The 17,161-nt window shown below is 42.0% G+C and overlaps 1 protein-coding gene across 12 annotated transcripts in view; it reads left to right on the forward strand.

The window, feature by feature from the left end:
- Nucleotides 1-17,161, forward strand: part of Dock9 (dedicator of cytokinesis 9) — a 273,347-nt gene that overhangs the window by 106,881 nt on the left and 149,305 nt on the right. For all 12 annotated transcript variants that reach the window (XM_047553251.1, XM_047553252.1, XM_047553253.1 and 9 more), the window contains exon 2: nt 15,244-15,360. In XM_047553251.1, coding sequence (XP_047409207.1) covers nt 15,244-15,360 — 117 coding nt within the window. The remainder of the gene's footprint in view (nt 1-15,243; nt 15,361-17,161) is intronic.

The following is a 17,161-nucleotide window of genomic DNA, read 5'->3' on the forward strand; positions in this document are numbered from 1 at the left end:
ATTGGATTACTTTCACGGGTAGGTGAGGACTCAGTGCAGGTCTTTTGGGAATTTTGAGGGTTGAAGGATGTGAAGCTGGAGAAGAGTTGGATTTTCACATGTAAGGTGTACTCCAATATTTTTTTGGTGACAACTATCTTTTGAGATACATCTTTTGGATTTTTTATATTTTTGGGGGATCATCAAGTGTTGAACACTGAACTCGAGTGCTTTAGTGTTGCAGTGAACACCCTATTGCTCTAGAAAACTACCAGAGACGACTGTGCATGTGCCCATGTAGAGCGGGCAGCCCATCATGTGGGAAGCCTCTCTACTGAAGAGGGGGGAATGAACCGAAAGCCTTTTTCCCCCCTGAAGTTTTGTTTACTTTAGAATAGCAGACTAAGTGAAGGAACACACAAATGCTGAAGGATAAGTTTTTTATGGGTAATGATCATGTTGTTAATATTCCATAAGACTTTAAACTACTTGATTAATTAAATTATACTTAGGGGCCCGGGGTTGTGGCTCAGTGGTAGAGCGCTTGCCTAGCATGCGTGAGGTCCTGTGTTTGATCCTCAGCACCACGTAAAAATAAAATCAAGGTATTGTATTCACCTACAACTAAAAAAATATATTTAAAAAATTATACTTAGGAAACTCTTCTGCCTTATAGGTTTTCTTGTGTCTGCATAAAATACTTTAGAAGAACTTCATTAATGATATTATGTTGATGATATTTAATAAGTGGTTTCTTTGTTTTAAAGCATTGGGAGATGTAGGAAAGAAGTTCCTGCAAGCTTTATGTAGACACATTTTCAAGTGACAGAAGCAGGAAATTTGACTTATTCAGGGCCATAAGTCTTCTCTAATGTGCTCTTAGAGTTTCCCTTTTATTTGTTTATTCATTATTAGTTCATTTGACTCACATTTTTAAGTCCTGAGATTTCCCAGACTTACTGGGTCGTGTAATGGGGATTCAGAGGCCTTCGTGTCCCAGGCAAGGGGTTGTTTGTTCCTTAGAAATGCTTTCGCATGATGATTTTTTAGGCCCAGTGACTGTTATTCTCACCATTCTTTCCAAACACCCAGACAGGTAACACTGAAATACTCACATACTCACCAGCTCCAGGAATGTCAAGATCTTGGATATTTTAGCTCTTAAAGCGGGGATTGCTGGCTTTGCAGTCAGCACAGGGACCCCCGACATTTCCTAGGAACAGTTTGCATGAAGGGGTTCCCGCCGGTACACAGCTATTTTGTGGAGTGGTCAGTGGAAGGAATCTTTGAGGACTGCATGCTTGGGTAGTGGTGGGAGTAAATATATTAATTTTGCCTGGCTTGCAAACTGTCCCAGAGTAGCTTCCGTAACTGTCCTGCTTCACTGTAATGCCAAGCCACTCTTATCTTTAGGGTTCTTGCTCACGCTGTGTTTCTTTTCTAAAGTTCTGTCATCAGAGTGGAGGCAGAGTGGCTGGTGGCTGTTTCTTTATAGCAAGGGTACGCCTGTTGTCTTATTTTGGTGCCTTGCTCTGGCCCAGCACTGTTTTGTACCCACTAAATACATTATTTCAACTAACCCTCACAGCTCAGAAGGGCAGGTGCTGTGCTTATTCTTCTTTTTATGATGAGGGAGCTGAGCACAGAGAAGTGAGGTAACTTGCTCAAAGTTATGCATTCAGTAAGTGGCAGAGCCAGGATTGTAGACTTCCGGTCAGGTTTTCTAAGATCCATGTTTGGACACATACGGTTTATTAACAAAAAGGAACATATTCGCTTGAGCTTGACATTGGGAATGTAAAGATGAACAAGCAAAGTAAAACATTTTGAATGATTAAAGTCCAGTTTATACATAACAGTAATGTTTGAAGAAGACAGAGAAAGGGAATGGAAGCTGGAAGCATGAATGAAAGTGTTTGCACGAGGGAGCATAGATTGATGGATTGTCTGAGTCCAGAGGCACGTTGTTTTCCTTTCTGTATTTCTTTTCTTTCTTTTAAAAAAATTCTGCAGCATGATGCAGGGTAATCCTGAAATGTTTACTCCCTAATCAGTAAAACGGGCACTGTCATCCCCAGCGTGTTTGGAGGAGGCTGCCACGCGCCTAGCTGCTGTGGTGAAAGGCAGTGGCTGGACACTAGGCAGCAGGTCCGTGGCATGGCCGTCCCTAGAGAGCGCTTTGGAGAGCAGAGAACTACTTTTTATCCCTGTCTGCCTCTCAGTCTCTGCAGATCACCGTTCCCATCCCCCCCCCCCCCCCCCCCCCCCCCCCCCCCGGCTCCTGGGCTTCAGTTTTCTCGTGTGTAAATGAGAAGCTTGCAGTAGGTTCTAGGTATTAGCGTCTGATCCCAGGACCACCTGTGATGCAGTCAGGTTTAGGACCCCCCCTGGAGTTTTAGTTTCAGGTTTTAAACTTATGTATTCAAAATCATGTGGGGTTTGGGGCCACTGCAGCCACAAAATGGGATGTCCCATTAAGACTGGTGAGAGGGGTGGCCACTTGGAAATGAGTAAAAGGGCAACAGAATTTGGAGTTAGGGAACACTAGAATGAGGAGCCTACAGATGGCATATGAATTATGGAGAATAATCAAGAAGGCTTGGAAATGTTAGTTTTTCCTCGACTTACCAGAAGTTTGAAATACCTTGTAAAGTGACATAGCCAGGGCACAGTTTCTCTCAGTGACGTTTTGAGGCTTTGGAAGTTTTCAGTGCTCTTTCCTGACAGATGTACATGCCACTTACTAGTGGGTCTCTGAGGGCCCTGCCAGCTTCCTGGGGAGGAGCTGGGGATTCCCTGCTGTTGACTTTTCTCCCAAGGGAAAGACAGCCAAGAGCCCAGTGCTCACTTTCAGGAGACCCACTTGCCACTTCTAAATGGAGACTTCAGATGGAGGAAGGAGTGGGGACCGCCCTCTGACCTCTCATCTCCAAGGGCCCAATTGCCTGTTTTCCTTACTCCATTCTTTCTAAGCATGGAGGTGGTTGTTAGTCTCCTGCTTAGTGCCTTTCTCTCTCCTGTGCAGAGAAGAGGAGAAAGCAACGGATTCCTTGCTTCTCAGAGGTTGGCTCTGAACTTGCCTGTTGACCTCACCTGCCTAAGCTTCCCAAATGTGTCAAAAGCTCATTGGGGAATTCATTTGCAGAGAATAGGGGCACAAAGGACTCCAGGAGAGTGGATCTGAGGATCACTCTCCTTTCCCTTCTTCCCTCTTTAACTTTGGAGACTTAGCCAACAATATCCAGACGTGTCGAATTGCCATAAAGTAAAAAAGAATGTAATCGGAGGGACCCACTTGACTCATTTATGATGTGGATGATGTGTCCTTAGCTGTCCTGTACCTCTGTTGCAACATTAAAATGTCATGGAGGACTTGAGAACAGTAAGGGCCAGCCTCGGTTCCCAGGGCCAAGCCCTCTCTCCGTTCCTTGAGCCGACACCCCTTTCTTTTGTCAGTCCCACTTCTGGTAGCTAGACCCGACTGAATACTCTGATTTTAGTGTCCTCGGGGTGATCATCCTGTGACCTGTTCACCGCAGCCTCCCAGGTGGGGGAGTCAGGACGCAGGACAAGGAAGGCTGCTCTTAGGGGAGAGAGCTGAGAAGGGGGGCCTGTGGAGACATGGAGCCCCACAGTTCACCTGCTTTGTGACAAGAACAGAACTTACTGTTTAATCTCTGCTATGGTCGTTTTCCCAAAAACCTTATGTTCCCAAGTAAAAATTTCAGGAACTAGATTGTTCGTTGTTTTGCCATGAAGTTTAAAAAATTATCGGTATATTAAAATTTCATGTCTGTAATAATTTATAGAAAAAATAACATGACCCATATATATAATTTTAGATTTTCTAGTAACCATGTTAAAGTAAAAAGAAAAAGGTTTAATTCATTTTAATGATGTAATCTTTAACCCAGTATTTCCAAAGTGGTAATCATTACAGCATTTAAAATATAAATGCTTATAAAAATGTCAAGATATTTTCCATTCTTTTAATTACACTAAGTCATTGATATTTAGAGTCTGTTTTATACCTATGGCACATCTGAATTAAGACTCGTCACAGTTTAGGTGCTCAGCAATCACATGTGGCTAGTAACTGTCCCATTGAACAGTGCAGGTCTATAAAATTCATGCATTTGGTAGCTTAAAAGCCTCAAAATAGGGAGTTGTCATTTTGAGGGTTGAGTCACTGGAAGAGGTAGCATATTTGTAAATCAGCAGGGGAAAAAAAAGATTTAAGTGTAAGGTTAATTTTTACTTACAAATATCATGCCCTGAAGTATTCGATTGTATTATAAATTATTTATTACCTAATGTCATTATTGTTTGTCCAAGCATTCAAACCTTGATCTTTGGGAAAATTTAGCATTTTGGAGTAAGATTTTTAATGTTCTTGAAGGAGAAAATGAGAGTCATTCAAGCAGGGACTCCTTTGTCTTTTATCTCTGCAGTGTGAGACTGAAGTCTGACCCGCACAGGGCTGGGCAGAAAGGCTGTTCTGTTGACTCTGGCGGGAAGCATCCCAGGGTAGAGCAGGAGGAACTGAGGTGCTGGGCAGGTGCTTGTGGTTCTAGAAATCTGAAATTACCTCATGCTCACTGCTCATGCATGGTGGGGAAGGTCCTGGACTGGGGGCCAGAAGACCCAATGTTCACCATCTGTGTGACCTTCATTAAATCATCCTACACCTGAGCTTCAGTTTCCTCATCTGAGAAAGTGATGATGTCAACATTACAGATTTTGGGGGGAGTTTAATGAGACAAGATGTATGTAATCCGGTAAAGGCATGTATGGTCACAGGGGCCAACGTTAGACTGAATTTGGACTACATATGAATCTCATCCCTTCCATTTGGCAGGTTTCTGCTCTGTACCAGGTACTCCCTATTGAAACCCTGTGATAATAAGAACAGAAATTGCTACTTTTTCCATTTTCAGATGAGGATATGTAGATTTATGTAGTTAAGCAAGCAACTTGTCCCAAGGCCGTATCGCCAATAAACAGTGGAGTGAGAGTTTTCAAAAACTATTTTATAGTATGAAATTTTCAAACATATACAAAAGTATATGAACAAGTAGAGTAGTTACTACACTGAGTGTGCATCAGAATCTTCTGGAAGGTTTTGCAGTGTTGCTGGGCCCCACCCAGAGCTGCTGATTCCAGAGTCCTGGGGTGAGTTTGCATTTCTAACAAGTTTCAGATACTGCTGATACTGCTGGTATGGAACTGAGCTTTGAGACCCACTGGGCTCGTATAATGAACATCCGTGTAACCTTCTCCAATAATTGTAAACATATTGGGGACCAGGATTTAAATTCTCTCAACTCCTGCCCTTCAGTGGTCTCTGTGCTGCCTTTCTGCCAAAGTCTGCAGAAACTCTTTTTGGAGTCAGTTATGTGTATGAACATCCCACCCCTTACCCAGTATCTTAAAATAAGTAGCTTAAAGTAAGTTGTTTTGAAATCTGACTGAATCTGGCTTTTAGAACCTTTTAGTTTAATTACTTGACCATGTTGAAGTTTCAAAAATACCTTTCCTTGCCCCTAGGGAGAACTGAGAATTTTAGGCCATATGCTGAAAAAAGAAAAAAAGGAGAAAAAAGAATCTGTACCGTAAATTTTAAGAATTATTTATGCAGCTTCAATGGTGCATCTTTTCCTTTATTGCTTTCATTATTGCTTCCCACCTGTGAAAGAATGGCAGGCAGATTAGTGCGCAGGAGACCCTGGCTTGCCTCAGGCTCTCTGCCTCAGCACCTCCGTTTTCCTTACACGCTTCCTTGACACACTTTGACCCCTGCTCTGTGTCTGAAGAGAGAGAAGATGCTTTAAGCACAGTAAGAGAGCTGTTCCTGTTCCTCTTCTTACATGACTCCTTGGGCATGGAGCGTGGAGTAGAGTCCCCTAAATTCCTGTCTTGTCTTCTTCTCTTCATTAACATTCTCAGGAGCATCCCTGTTTGAGCACAACTGACTAAAACGACTAAATGGGAGCAAAGAAATGCATTTCAGTGAATTGGTATTAGCATTATTACTCTCTTTTATTACTTCAGTTTCCATCATGATGTTTCTCTTATACATTTTCCAGATGCTGTTGATTTGACAGTTCTTCAGTCTTTATAATAGATTAATAATTTTGGAAAGCCATGGGTGCTTATAAAAATGACAAATACCAAACTTAAAGTCTTTTTTTTTTTTTTTTTCTTTTTTTCTGGGAATTAAATCCAGGGGCCCTTAACCTCTGAGACACATCCCCAGCTGATTTATTTTTATCTTTTATTTTGAGACAGGGTCTCACTAAGTTGCTGAGGGCCTCACTAAAGTTGCTGAGGCTGGCCTCAAACTTGGGATCCTCCTACCTTACTTTCCCAAGTCTCTGGGATTACAGGCACGTGCCACTGTGCCAGGCAGCACAGACTGATTTTGAGTGTACAGGTTTTACTAATATGGACATGCCTTATGAAATAGAACCTTGGTCCAGTGACGACTTTTTAAATTTGAGTGCTTTTTAAAATACTGTTCAAAGGGAGAATTCAACATCTGATTGGTGTTTATAATATAAAACTGAATTCACAAGTGTGTCATTGTTGGTGTTAGCTTGTTTGAGGATAACGCTACATTGCAGTGTGAGAACTATATTTAGATGCCTGAGAGTTTAGTGTTCCTTATTCATCTTCTACAGTCTCCACACCATTAGCTGAGGTGGCTCAGTCCTCAGGTGGGAGCTTTCCTCCAAATCTAAGCTTAGATAAGGTTCTCTTTCCTCTTGTGTTCTGTCATGTGCGGGTGTCAGTGAAAGTGCAAAAGTCAACATGCAGGCGAGGTTTAAGTAGAGGCTGAGGGGAGAGCCTGAGCCAGGGCAAGGGAGAGTCCCGAGGGCTTCAGGACAGGATGGTCCCTTCCCTTCCACGCTGCAGAGTCGCCTCGTCTGTAACATGAGAGGTAATCTCAGGGTTGGATGTTTGCACTAGCTTATGGTGCTAACATTACTGAACCTGCTGCACTTTTTAAAAAGCATGCTTCCAAATAGTTTCTAGATCATTCTCCCTCTACATACAAATGAGCAGTCCCTATAGAATGGGATTTTATTGCAATTGCTGTGATGTCCTAGTTTAGAAGTCTGGGTTAAGGGCAGAGGAGGGGACTCTTTCTTTGAGCGTATTCTTAGGAGACGATGGGAGGTCATCTTCCTCTGGCTGGCGGATGGTGTGGGACATTGTTGAGCATCTCTCAGCCCCTGTGCTCTTTTCCTTTTTGCTGGCTTTGGGCCTTTCTTACTGGGGCCTGCCTGCCATCCTGGCCTCATCTTTTCCTGTAGGCTGTAGTCTAGGGGTGGGCACCTCAAAGTGAGCTAATCATTTGTACCCCCTCAAATGAATCCTCTTCAAATATTTGCTTCCATTTTCAAGGAGAACCTGGGGCTGGCAAGTTGGAGCCGGGGCCCAGGAGCCATTCCTTTTGCATTCCACCATTGCTCACCTGTTCAGAGCAGCCAAAGCTCTGCGGTCTCCTATTTCTCTGCAACCTGGAATCCTCAGTCCCTGACTTTCTCAGTCCACCCTGATCCTGGCCGAGTTATTCTGCTCCCACAGTCCCCTTTGGAAGCACCCCACATTGTTGGATCCTTCATTTGTCCTACACGTAGTGACCAAGTACCACACTGTGCTGGACGCAGTTCTTGGTGCTGGGGAAAGCAGCAGATCAGAGAAGTCTCTGCCTTCATGGAGTTTATAATTTAGCTGCGGGGCGGTCACGTGTTCTAGCTGTTCAGATGCACTCTTGGCTTCCCACTGCTGTCACTCATTCTGCTCTGCTGTCCACACATGTCTTCCCTTTGGCTGTGAGCTCTTTGGGGCAGGGCTTGCAAACTTTTCATTGGTATCCCAAAGACCTGGCACAGTGCACATGGACAGGCTCAGTAAACAACTGTGGAGAGGAGCTAGAACTGCACATAACATTTTATGGGCAAAGAAGGGAAGCAGCTGTTCATTTCTGTTAGGGGAAAATGAGGATTCTTTCTTCAAATCTGACAACTTCAGAAGTTCTTGCTGGGTGCAGTGGCACACACCTGTAATCCTAGGGACTCAGGAGGCTGAGGCAAGAGGATTATGCATTCATGGCTAGTCTTGGCAACTTAGTGAGACCCTCTCTCAGAAATTTAAAAATGAAAAACAAAACAAAACAAAATACTCCTAGGTTCAAGCCCCAGTATCACAAAAAGAAGAAAAAATTCTTGGTGGAGTTTGTAGAGAGAGTCACACGTTGGAGGGTAGCATGGAGTGCAGCAAGGTTTGTGGGCCTGCACTTGTTGGCACTTGGCTTCAGAAGCCCCTTTTTTATCGCAGCCTGCTATGTCCCCTTCCCCAGCAACAGTGCTGGTGACTGGTTGGCAACATTGAGAAACGCTTTGTAAATGGAATAAGTTTCAGGAAGAATTTTTGTCTCAGTCCATCAAGTAGCTTGTATCGTTATGCAGAGAAATCAAGGAAGTCTTAAATTCTTTATAAGCAGTAACGATGAATTTCTCATTTCTTAAAATAGAGTGCTTCAAGAATTGCCATTTCCTCAGTGTGCTATTTCAAGAAGTAGCATTCAGGATTTCAGTTTATGTTAACATTCAATAACCAGAGACAAAAAGACCAGGAAGACTGGAAAGTTCATGAGCAACTCTCCTGCCTGAGGGACGTTATTCTCTGTTCACTTGAGCTTAGCTTTTATTTACCATGATTCCCAAAGCTTCAGACAGGTTTGGCCAAGATTGAATTATTTCGTGGAATCTCATTTTCCTGGTGCTGAGACTCTCTCCTTCAGATTGCTTTTCCATCTGGACTTCAGTTGCAGGAGTGTGCTGCCGTATGGGATGGGCCTAAAGTGCTGCTCAGTACTCTAGGTCTCCCGCCCCCGGCTGTTCTCAGTCCCTCCTGACACACACTGCATCAGTACTCAATTCAGCTTTTAATGTAAGCTTCTGTTTATGTTTTCTTTGGGATTAGCCCCTGAATTTCAGTGTCATCTCAATTATACAGTTTTCTCTATGTTAGGTCTTTTGTTTTTCTTTCTTTGTGCATCTCTCTGCTATTGTTGTCTGTTTTTATTTCGTATGTTCCTGGATAGTGGGGGAAAGTTTTTGTAAACTGATTGGCATAATTGAATATATGTGAAGCATTAACCTACAAATGTAAAGGGGAAAAAACCTTGTCATGCAAGTAGCATATTTAATAATAATAATAAGGTACACTTACTATATTCCTGTGGTTTGCCAGGCTCTGCCTTTGGTGTGCATTAACTCAGCTGACCAGTAACAGCCCCTGGGACTGCAAAGCTTGGCTCCCCAACTCACTGGGCCATCTTGCCTTTGATTTGATCAGCATTGTGTGCTATCTGCCTTATCAGGTATCTGCCCGACCAGGGCAGATCCAGGTTTTGTGAGAAACCACAGTCGAAAAAAATTCCAGAGACGATCTTTAAGAAAAATAATTCAAAACTCGAAAATTGAAATAAGGCATGAAAGTGAATATTTATTTAGAATTTGAGAAGAAATCCCTACAAACTACAAATTTTAAAAAGCTAACTCAACCCAGCAATCCAGGAAAACAATACATTTTATCAATGAACCTCTGGACATACCTCTATAATACTTTTTTGGCTTCATTTTCTTCGATTGCCTCTTCATGTGATTATGACTTTGTGTTGTCATTCTTTATTACAAGGACAGATGATTCAGTGTTTTCCTTGGTGTAATTAGTCAAGATTTATATGGCATCCTTGAGAATTTAGAAAAGTTTCTCCCAGCTTCACATTTGGTAATGTCATAGGAATTTTTAGGATTGGAAAAACCTTTATTAAAGTTTCTTCCTTATGTGAGCCATATGATTTGGGGGCATTTTCAGTTAACTAATCTTATATATATACACCACCAAGTTGTTCTGTGGCCAGGCAACTTAGGACGTGTATGTATCTCCATATGGTCTCTCCTCTTGCACTTCTGTGTTATGACCTTGGGTGGACAGAGTACATGTACCCACAAGTTTCCTGAGCCAAGAAGCCCACCAACAATTAAACTACACTAGAACCTATAGAAAGAGGGCCATGCATGTAAGGAGCATTAATCCTTATTATCTCACAGTAACCACGTCCCCGGGCTCTGGCCTGCATGCTGAAGTGGCACAGAAGTAAGAAGATCCAGTCCTGCCCCAAGGCACTGATAGTGGAGGTGATGAGTTGTTCACAGGTGGCTGAACCCCATGGTCCAGGGAGATGCATCGCAGAACTGCTGCTGTCCAAGTGGCAGTAGGGGAAGGGAAAAGCTCTCCTTGGGTTGAGGGAGGTGGTTGAAAAAGGGGCTGGAGCAACTCTGCTTTAACTTTTTTGCCATATTTACTCTGTGTAAGATTTATTTTTAGAGGAAGAACTCTGCTGCTGCAATGTTCGTAGCCCACTGGCTGTAGGGGCAGGAGGGTGGTAATAGGTGTGGAGGTGGGAGGGGCACGTGATTCCAGGAGAGGGATGCTAGGAGGAGGCTTATGTCAGAAACAGTGGATGCAGCATTGCCTGCTTCCTGGGCCCAGGGTGTAGAGACATGTGCCCGACTAAGGAGGGCTCCTTTGTCAGGTTAGGGAGTTCAAACCTTTGCCCCCCTGATGATTCTCATTCTTCATTCACACTTGGGAAGCATCACTTCCTTAGTGAAGTGACGAAACTTCAGGACTCATGAATGGCAGTTGGCTCGCCAACTCCCTTAACTCTGCATTTTACTTCCCTGGCACCTCTTCCCGCCTTGAGTTGAATGTTTACAAGCCTGCCTTTATCACTAGTCCAGGGCTTCTTAAACTCAGTTTCATATAGCCATTCTCCAGAGCAGTACAGCCCTGCCCACAAAACTGTGTATAATTTTGGATTAATGTGTATCAACATTTTGTGGGAAGGGGGGCTCAAACCCAGGCTCTCCAAGGAGGTTATGAAGCTTAGCACTGGAAATCCTGGTTCATTCCTGGTTCATTATTAACCTGAGTTCTCTAGCATCCCTGGAGAGTTTGTTCAAACATCCCTGGAGAGCTGGTACCCTCTCTTGGATTTTCTACTTTAGCTCTGGTGTGAGACCGCAGAATTTATGTTTGTAACAAGTTTCTAGGCAATGCTGAATCAGCTGGAACCTACTTTCAGAACCTCTGTTATAGACATTTTGTGGATCATAATTACCATGGTACCTCTCCCTTTTTGGTTTCACAAGTGGCCAGAGAAATGTTCATAATCAAGAACTTTCTATCTTTTAAGCTGAAGGACTTGTGTACAGCTTGAGTTATATTCTTCATACACTATATAAGCAGCAGTTAACCCAGTATAAGTTCTGCATGTTAGATTCGGTGTTGGCCACCCCCAAAGTGCTAAGGGAAACACAGCACCCCGGAGTATTAAAAATCAAACTGGTAAATTCTCAGGGTTTTAAAGCATGGTGGTATGGAGGAGGGCAGGTCCACCCTTGACTGCCATGTGTTTGGGTATTTCTGGGTTTCTTTTGAAGATAAAAAACTAAGAACTTCACCCTTGGACCTGTACTACCAGGGGGAGAACTGAAGATGAGCATGTTGGCTTTAAAGCCAGGGCCATGTGCCAGATCTGTATTAAGCCTTCTTCTAGACCAGGAGTTGGGATGGTTAGTCTGATAATTAGTCTTTTGTCCTTTTGCTGCCAGTGAGATGTTCCTGTCCTCAATCTTAATGCAGAGCAGTCAGTTCTCCACCCAGTGGGCTGTCCCCTCCCCCTCCTGTGAGCACCTGGGAAAGCTTAGTGGCACTGAAGAACAGTGAACAGCTGTGGCAGTGAATCATCCATTGAAAGAATAGAAAATAGGCCACTATCCTCCTATCCCATGGTTGAATAGAGCAGCTTAAGGATCTACCTCCTATTCCCCCAAGTCTCTGTCTTCTGCCATTTCTTTGTGTTTCTTCTTTCTCTCCCTCTTTCTCTTCCTCCTTTTCTTCCCTCATCTCTGCCTCCACACTCCAAGGGGCATATCCCTCCACCTCCTTCTGGCTGTGTCTGGGCTATGTCTGGTCTTGTTTCCTTTCCTTCCCTCCCCACTCTCCTTTCCCAGCCTTTCTCCTCTGATAGTTTCTTCCTCTCCCACCCCACCCAAGGTCTCCTATAGAAGGGAGGTACTGTGCCAGTTTTGTAGTAGAAGCAAGAGCTTTTGCTTTCATAACTTAGAAGACGGTATGTCACTGTCAGGAGGCCCTTTCCCCTGGAGTCAGTCATTCTGCTGTGGACCTCACTCCCTGCAGCTACTGAAGATCTCTCCCAAGTCAGGTCACTAGGAGTTGATTCATAAAGTCACCTTAGGGTTTGTACAAGTTTGAGTTTTTACATTCCTTGATACAGGGTGATCCTCCATGAGATTTCCCTGATTGTTGGTATCGGCCCCTGGTTGTTCCTCCTTGATGAGCATCCTCTGTCTTTCACAGAAATGGAGGCTTGTGAACTCTCCTTTCACATTTATTATGGTCGTTCACTGGTGAGCACAGAGTGTTAAAAGGCAGTCCAGTATGGGAAAGAGAGTTCTGTTTTATGGAGAGCTGTATCCTAATCCAGCCCCCTTGGAAAATTGGTAGGATGCTTTGGGAAATTAGCTCACTTTGGGATCAGCGTCACTTGTTGAATGGATTGTGATCTGACTGAAAAGCCCTTGGCAGTGACACTCTGGCTCACAAAAGCAAGCTATTACTAATATCCTCAGCTTGCATCCTGCCATTGAATACCTCTAAGATACATTCAGGGGAAAACAATAATTTGTATAATTAAGAATATTTTTAAATCATTAAATCTCATAAGCAACCCAAGTTTAGTCAAGTTGTGAGAAGTAATCATTAAATACTTTTAAGAGTTGTAAGCATGTTGTCTTTATTTGTCTATAGATAGAAAACACATCAGTAGCCGAACATGGAAACAATATAGAGAGTTATTAAATTGGTGACAGGTTATTAACTACTGGCCAATAAAGATAACTCCAAAACTTGGGCCAGCAACTTATACCATTGGGCCAAATCTGACGGTTGCCTATTTTTTTATAAGTAAAGTTTTATTGAAACACTTCCTTGTTTATTTCTTTATTTATTACCCCTGCTGCTTTTGTGTCATGTGCTTATTTGAGTTTTATTAGGAACATGGAAATGGTTCCTTAGGAAAATGTTGTTAATTATGGCATTCATTCATTTTGCCAGTTAGCGTTTACTAACTGGTTATTATATTCAGTATAACAAACAAATACAAGGATGAATTTTATTCTGAAATTGAATTCAGATATTTTGGAGAATACTTTTTTCCCTGAGATTTTTTATTTTTAAAATAATTACTTTGTATAAGTTTTTTTGAAAGTAAAAACATTTGGGTGTTACATTTTGTAGGAATTACCTACATTTACATTATTATACATTATAAATTACCTAGACTTTCACTATAGATAGCTTTACTTTGCACAGTTTTTAGTTTCTGTCCACTGTACATATTTTGCCTATTTATACTTGTGCAATTATTTGGGCATGGCATTTTTTTGTTTTTGTTTTTTTTTTTTTTTTTTTTTTTTTTTTTTTTAAGAATGTCAAAACATCTCATTAGAGTCTGCTTAAATCAAGTAATTGAAGTTAAATATGAGTATTTATCTGTATCTTAGGCAGAGCAAGCTGACTGTTGACCCCTACTCCAGAATTTCAGGGACTGAACAGAGCAGATGGTTTCATTCTTGCTTACTGGATATTTCAGTGCCTCTTTAAACCGGCAGCCTTCTACAGGGTGGTTCAGGATCCAGAGGCCTTCCACCTTAGGGCTTCACCTCCCCTTGGGCTTCAAGGCATCTGTTGGATCCTGTGCTTGTGGCTGGTCATGGAAAGTGGGGATGGGAGGGCGTCACCTGGGAAGCTTTTATGGGCCAGGGTGGCAGTGGTCATATTCCTTCTACTTGTATGCCACTGGCCAGAAAATAGTCTTGTGACCACAGCTAACCACAGGGAGATTAGGAAATATATTGGAAAGGAAAGGACACAGGTTTGGGGAACACATAGCAGCCTCAGTCACAATTCTCAAAGTAGATGCCACATACCAGATGTCTGTTTTGTTTTGTTTTGTTTTTGGTACCAGGGGACTTAACCACTGAGCCACATTCCTAGCCCTTTTTTATATTTTATTTAAGACACAGGGTCTTGTTGAATTGCTTAGGGCCTCCATAAGTTGCCGAGGCTGACTTTGAACTTCTAATCCTCCTGCCTTAGCTTCTCGAGCTGCCGGGATTACAGGCATGCACCACCGTGCCTGGCCCAGATGTCTTTAATATATTTCCTATATGAATTGTGACTTTAATATAGATAACATTTATTGAGATTATATATAACTGATGATTTTTTATTGTTTCAAAAAATAATCTTGCAGTTACTGTTGATTAAATAGATTTAGTTACTTCTAACCGTGTGTGTATATGTGTGTCTGTATGTATAGATATAGATATGCTTGTGCCTGTTTTAGCATTTGACATGTGGTACTATAGTTAATTGAGTTTGTATTTCCATCACTAAACTAGCTCAGTCAGTGCCTTGCACATGGAAAGTAACCATAAATATGGTGACAGTGATGCTGTAGATTAAAAAGATTTTTCTTACTGAGAAGATAAATTTTGGAAATATCTAGAAAAGGCACATTATCTCTTTTTCCCAGTTTGTTTTCTGTTCGGTGCATGCTGGAGATGGATATCTATGCCCCTTAAGGTTTACCCACAAGCCCTGGTGGGCACTTGCCTGGTTTTGATCAAGCTCATATTTTTCTGTGTTCAGGCATTATATATGTAAGTATATAGATACGTTACTAGGGATATTTGGAGACTCAGGGTTGGAGCTTTGCATGAAATAGGCACATTTAGTTGTGTGCCAGGAGGAATGAGCCTCCATTGGCAGGCCACAGCTGGTTTCCCTAACCAGGGCAGTTCTGACAGGCCTGAAGACTTGGAAGGGGACCAGTCTAGCCAGGGGTGACCCAAGAAATAACTGGAAATTCCACTAGAATGCAGACCTTCTTTGTGCTTGAAGACAGGGTACCACGTAAAGGGTCTTTTTTCTCTTTGAAAACAACTTTTCTTCCATTTCTGTTTCTTCCAATAGCAAAACTAATACATGAATTGAAGAAAAGTTGGAAAACATACAGTATAGAATGTATAAAGTTTTTTAATCTTAAGAAAGTGAGTTTATCTATAACAATGTTTAATTGATTTACTTTTTATCTTGCAGGCCAAGCCAAAGCTAATTGAGCCACTCGACTATGAAAATGTCATTGTCCAGAAGAAGACTCAGATCCTGAATGACTGTTTGAGGGAGATGCTACTCTTCCCTTACGATGACTTTCAGGTAAGACTTGGGTTTCTGTTAACAAAATCATGTACTTGATCTTTACAAACTCTTCCATCTATTTGGTTAGTTAATTAATGATATTAAAAGGTGAAAAGAAGATGTTATTTAAGAGAGAAAATGTTGTAATGTTATTATATACTTCCTTCATATGGTCATATTTTGAGTGATTATATTTTTGCACATATATTCATAATATGCAAAAAGGAGTGTATCCCTATGTGATCTTGGATAGAAGTGTTTGATTTGGGTTGATTTAGAGGGCACAAGTCTCTCTTATGTCTTATGAGAGTGTTTTAGATTCAGATTTTTTACTAAGTGCATTGGTGTCTGAAGAATGGGCTTTCTTGGGAAGCACTAGAGACTTAGGTCACTTTTCCTCTTAGGACGACACTTGGGGAACTTGCTATGAGTAGCCCTGAAGAGCTCCCAGAGGGGTTTGGGGTTAGCAGGGATGTCATGAAGTCTGTACTCTGCGTAATGTGGGTGCTGATCCCGGGAGGACATGTGGAGGACTCGGGCAGCTTGAGTTGCCATCTGGGTTCATGCTTGAAGTCTTTTAGCCTGTGGCCTCTGCAGTGTGAGTTGCTGAAAACTCCAAGGCTGCTTGAGGGCAAGATGACAAGCCTTCCTCCAGGAAACCCCTGGTGCTAGTGCCCAGCAGCCCAGGGCCTCAGTCTGTTCAGAGGTTCTAGTCTCTGGCCCTTCTCTTCTGGGACCTGATTCTGGCACCTCCTTCTTCCGTACCTCATACTCTTACCTAGATGCTTCTTTACCTGGTGCTGTTTCCGTGTGAACCTTGTCTTTATGAACTAAACTGCCTTATCTTTCAAACTTTGTTGATTCTTTTTTTATTTAGTTTTAAAAATGCTTCATATATATAAAAAATGAATAAGTAAAACAGGAAACTATGGAAATAATTGACATTAAAAACCTCCCCCCTTCTTTGCAGTGCCATTCCCCAGAACATAACGTACCCTCATAACCTGCTCTCTAATAACCAACATATTAATAGTGAATTGTCTCTAGAACTTTCCATGTTAATGACAGTTGTTAAATGACAATCCTGAAGGCCCCTCCCCCCACTAAGTTTAAAACAAAGGTGAGAATTTTAACAAATGTTTTCTCTTTCTAACTTGCTAAAGATACATGGGCTGAAAAATGACTATTATTTAGTTCTTTCCTTAAAAAAAGAAAAACGAATACCATGGGAATGAAATCAACCATTTGTGCAATGTTGCTGCCAAAATGTGTTCCACTGGTAAATGGGTTCAGAACATGCCAAAAAATACCATGCTTTGAAATTTTCATTTCATGAATAGGACTACACAGCTAAAGGGCAGATAAAAGGGCACTCCAGAACGATGCTGTTTGCCTGTGATTTGGCAACAAATGCAAAGCAAAATCCAATGATTACAAGTTATATTCCCTGTTGACAAATTTTTCCTGTAGTGTTCTCCAAGGAAGCAAAAGGTTATCTCAAGTTCTCTGAGCATGAGAGTATGTGTTCTTGGTATTCATTAATTAGCAAAACTTTTTGAATTTTGCTACCAAGAATGCAAAGTTGTATTTGCAGGCCTGAGATAAAAATTACTTAGGAAACCAAAACAGAAACCAAAAAACTCCCACATGGAGTTGATTTAGTTTCATCCTTTCTCCCAGGGACGAGGAACCTGAATAGTTAAGCAGTCACAGAATCAGATGAGTGAAACTGAAAAAAACTGTCCCTCTCCCATGTAACTACTTCTCCTGTGATACCAAGCAGGTATCCTAGGAATGGCAGAGAACTCAGAGCATTTAG

This window comes from Sciurus carolinensis, chromosome 5 (genome assembly GCF_902686445.1).
Source record: "Sciurus carolinensis chromosome 5, mSciCar1.2, whole genome shotgun sequence".
NCBI lineage: Eukaryota > Metazoa > Chordata > Mammalia > Rodentia > Sciuridae > Sciurus > Sciurus carolinensis.